The 3,378-nt window shown below is 46.4% G+C and overlaps 1 protein-coding gene across 1 annotated transcript in view; it reads left to right on the plus strand.

The window, feature by feature from the left end:
• The window catches only part of LOC113820499 (neuroligin-3), a gene marked incomplete at its 5' end in the record, with an annotated part of 10,015 nt that extends 7,093 nt beyond the window's left edge, over positions 1–2,922 (plus strand). The window contains 1 exon segment of the mRNA XM_070122228.1: positions 157–2,922. Coding sequence (XP_069978329.1) covers positions 157–1,315 — 1,159 coding nt within the window.
• Between the last annotated feature and the right edge of the window lie 456 nt (positions 2,923–3,378).

The raw sequence follows: 3,378 nt of genomic DNA on the forward strand, positions 1-3,378 counted from the left end.
GACGGGCCGGCGGCTGAACTCTGGACGCGGATGCGGAATAATGGACGTGCGGATGGCACTGGGGGGAGGGGGGGGATATTGCATATATAGATAGAGAGAGAAACGCATTCATTTCTCGTAAGAAACTTCCCTAAGCATCGTCTCTTTCCTCCTCAGGTTCCTGCACACGACGAAGACTCCTGCAACGACGGCGGCGACGGCGCTGCCGACGCCCAGCGACGAGTACCTCCCTCCGAACGTGAGCGCCGCGCAGGGCAGCCCCGTCAACGGCTCCTCCGAGGCCGTCCCCGCCGGCCAGTTCCTCGACTACACGACGGCCCTGACGCTGACGGTGGCCATCGGGCTGTCGCTGCTGGTGCTCAACGCCATCCTGTTCGCCGCCCTCATCTACCGCCGCGACCGCAACAGCCTCGGGCCCAAGATGAAATACGACAGCGCCTCCGCGCAGCCGCTGTGCACGGTGGACAGTGGCGTGCGTTCCGTGTCCACGCACGAGGCGCTGGCGTCGCCCTCCAAGGACGGCAAGTCGGCCTGCAGCGTCGACCTGCAGTGCACCGAGCTGCACACGTTCCCGACGCCGCCCGACATCGGCGACAGGAACACCGAGGTCACGTTCCACACGAGCAACTCCATGCACTCGCTCCTCTCGCAGCCCACTAGCCAGTTCATCCCGCCGCCGCCCCTGCTCGCCACCACGCCGCCCACGCCGCCCGTGTCCACCCACGCCGACGTGCTGGAGACGGGCGCGTGTGCGGGCGCCCGCTGCTACAGCGACGTGTCCAACGGCCAGTACCCCGACATGGTGAACGGCCAGTACCCAGCCGATGTGACGCAGTACCCCGGCGAGAGGACGTACCCAGACCAGTACAGGGTACAGAGCCAGTGCGCAGGCGACCCTCCTTTGCCCGGATACCCCCCCACGTCGACCTCCTCGTGCCCCTACCCCCCCAACCATCCGCAGTACTGCGGCCAGTACCCCGCCAGCGTGAGCCAGTACTCCTCCTCGACCGACCAGTATTCCATTTCCGGAAGCCAGTTCTCCAGTCCGGGCGCGTCCTGTCCGGCGACCTCGTGCCAGTTCTCGACGCCCGGAGGCCCGTGCCCCCCTCCGCAGCCGGCGTCCTACTCGGAGGAGCCGCAGGAGGTGATCCTTCCGAGGACCAATCGCAGCGCCACGCTCCAAAGAGCTTCCTCCTCCTCCTCCTCGACCTCCTCCAGGAAGCCCCAGCCCCCCCCTCGCAACTCAACGCTCCCCTCTTACGCCACGCTCCCGAGACAGAGCTCCAAGGACTCGCTCTCTCACATCAACGCCTGAAGCGCCAAAGACCCTGGGGCGAGCGCTGCCGGCGACGTGAGAGGGCCTCGAGTGCGAGTCTGTCCGCGGAAGGCGATGGGTTGCGCAGTTAAGATGTTCCATGTGTGGTTTATGTGATAATCAAAGATCTTTGAGGTGATGCGGAGAGAAAGACGCTGCATTTACTCTATCGTTCAGTGAAAAGACAAGAGACGAGTACACATGTTCCAGAATAATTTTTCGTCAGCTACTGTAAGAGCAGTTCAAAATAAGCAAGGTTAAAAAGAGAGAGGAATCGCCGATTATTGTTTTCTTAATCGTGCTTTTTTCATATCGCTTGATTCTTATTTTATTGTATGGGCAAAAACAAATTCGTGCGGGATTTAAGGAACACTATACATGTCACTTATGTTCATATCAGATGTTTTTATTTTTTGTCGCTTTTGAAACTGGAAACACTTGGCAATATCAGAAAAAATAACTTGGTAAAATCTGCTTCGTTTATATCTAATCTTGATTTGGTGTTAAAGATGTGTAACTTCTAAAAACGGTCGTGACAGAACGATTTTTCTAAAGGTTTTCGTAACTTGATGTATCTCGCCGTATTTTCCAGCCTAAAAGCCGTTTGAATTTGAAACCTACAGTATCTATGTCTGACCTGAAAAAGAGAGAAAAAGTTGTGTGGGTTTTCAAGAACAGAAATGAGAGGCTGAGATTACGCACATTTCGTAATTATAAACTACGTAAACCTCAGGTTTTCCACTTGAAGTGAATGAACTCTTCAAGCACATCTTGACACTTTTTTCGATCCTCTAAGTTGGGATTGGATCCCATAAATGTGAACTTTTATTCTTCTTTCATTTTTGCCTTTCTCAAATTAGATGACAATTTCTTAAATGCTTTACTGATTTCTATTGATGTTTGGCTACTGGTTCTGACTCATGGAATTTGGAAACCAGTAAGAATACATTGTGCTTTGTATGATTATTGTATTTTTTACGTCATATATGTCGTGTAGCCATGTACATGAATCAGATCAATGAGCAACTTGAAGAAATAATTTCAGACAATTTAGTGAATGGAAAAATGCTAAACAGATCATTTACAGCAAATCTTTCTGCCTGTGATTGAAACAAGGATTTCTTTGGTGCAGAAAACGACGAAAAAAACTTTTAATCTTAGTGTAAGGGAAATTATCTTGCTGTATGTTAGTTGAACACATCCTGTTGTCACGTGTTTGGTGACAACAGGAAATGGATTTGAGAATAAGTGACAATAATACGAGACGATAGTGCAATAAAAGTAACTCCACAGTCTGGTGAGTGCTACATTGTGCAATGAGAAAAATAACTTTGTTTTCTTCTGACTTTGTGGACAATTAAAATCCCGAATAGATTTCAAATTTTTTCGTGGATTTACATTCACATTCAGTTCTATGGCTGAAATTTTTGGATGTGCGTCACTAACCGGCTTTGTTATATTAAAAAACAAATCAAAACTCTTTCTGTGTAGGTATTTAATATAGTTATAAGTTTCATTGTTGGTGTTTCTATTTTTGTTTAAGACATAAATCAGAGGGAAAATCAGATAGCTGTTACATAATTGTAAAAAAAAGAGAAATGAATAAACTAAAGTACATCTGTGAGAGATATAATGGAAAAGAATATAATTTTCATTCAGTTGATACATATCGTTCTACAAAATTGATGCTAAAATCAACTGAAATATTGTTGAATGAGAAATCGAACTGAGGTGGTTAATAGATGGTTAAAAAATGTCAAATTAGTTGTTACGCGTAAAACATAGGTCATATAGGAGAAACAGTTTCATAGATTTGCTACAAAAATGTTGATTTATAATGAAACTCGTAGAAGTTTTGAAGTTTAGTGGAGAAAATAAATAATAAAATAAACGTTAAATATTAGAACAATGGCATGAAGTTGTCCTCTCACTTTTGTGATTTTAATTCCGCTTTATATCATAAGAAAGTATATTATTAGATTTTTTTGTCATTATTATTTCTATGTATTTTCTTTTATGCACGACGTTTAGGGATGATGAAAAAAATGTAATGATGTAAGTTA

The sequence above is a fragment of the Penaeus vannamei genome, chromosome 5 (genome assembly GCF_042767895.1).
Source record: "Penaeus vannamei isolate JL-2024 chromosome 5, ASM4276789v1, whole genome shotgun sequence".
Taxonomy (NCBI): Eukaryota; Metazoa; Arthropoda; class Malacostraca; order Decapoda; family Penaeidae; genus Penaeus; species Penaeus vannamei.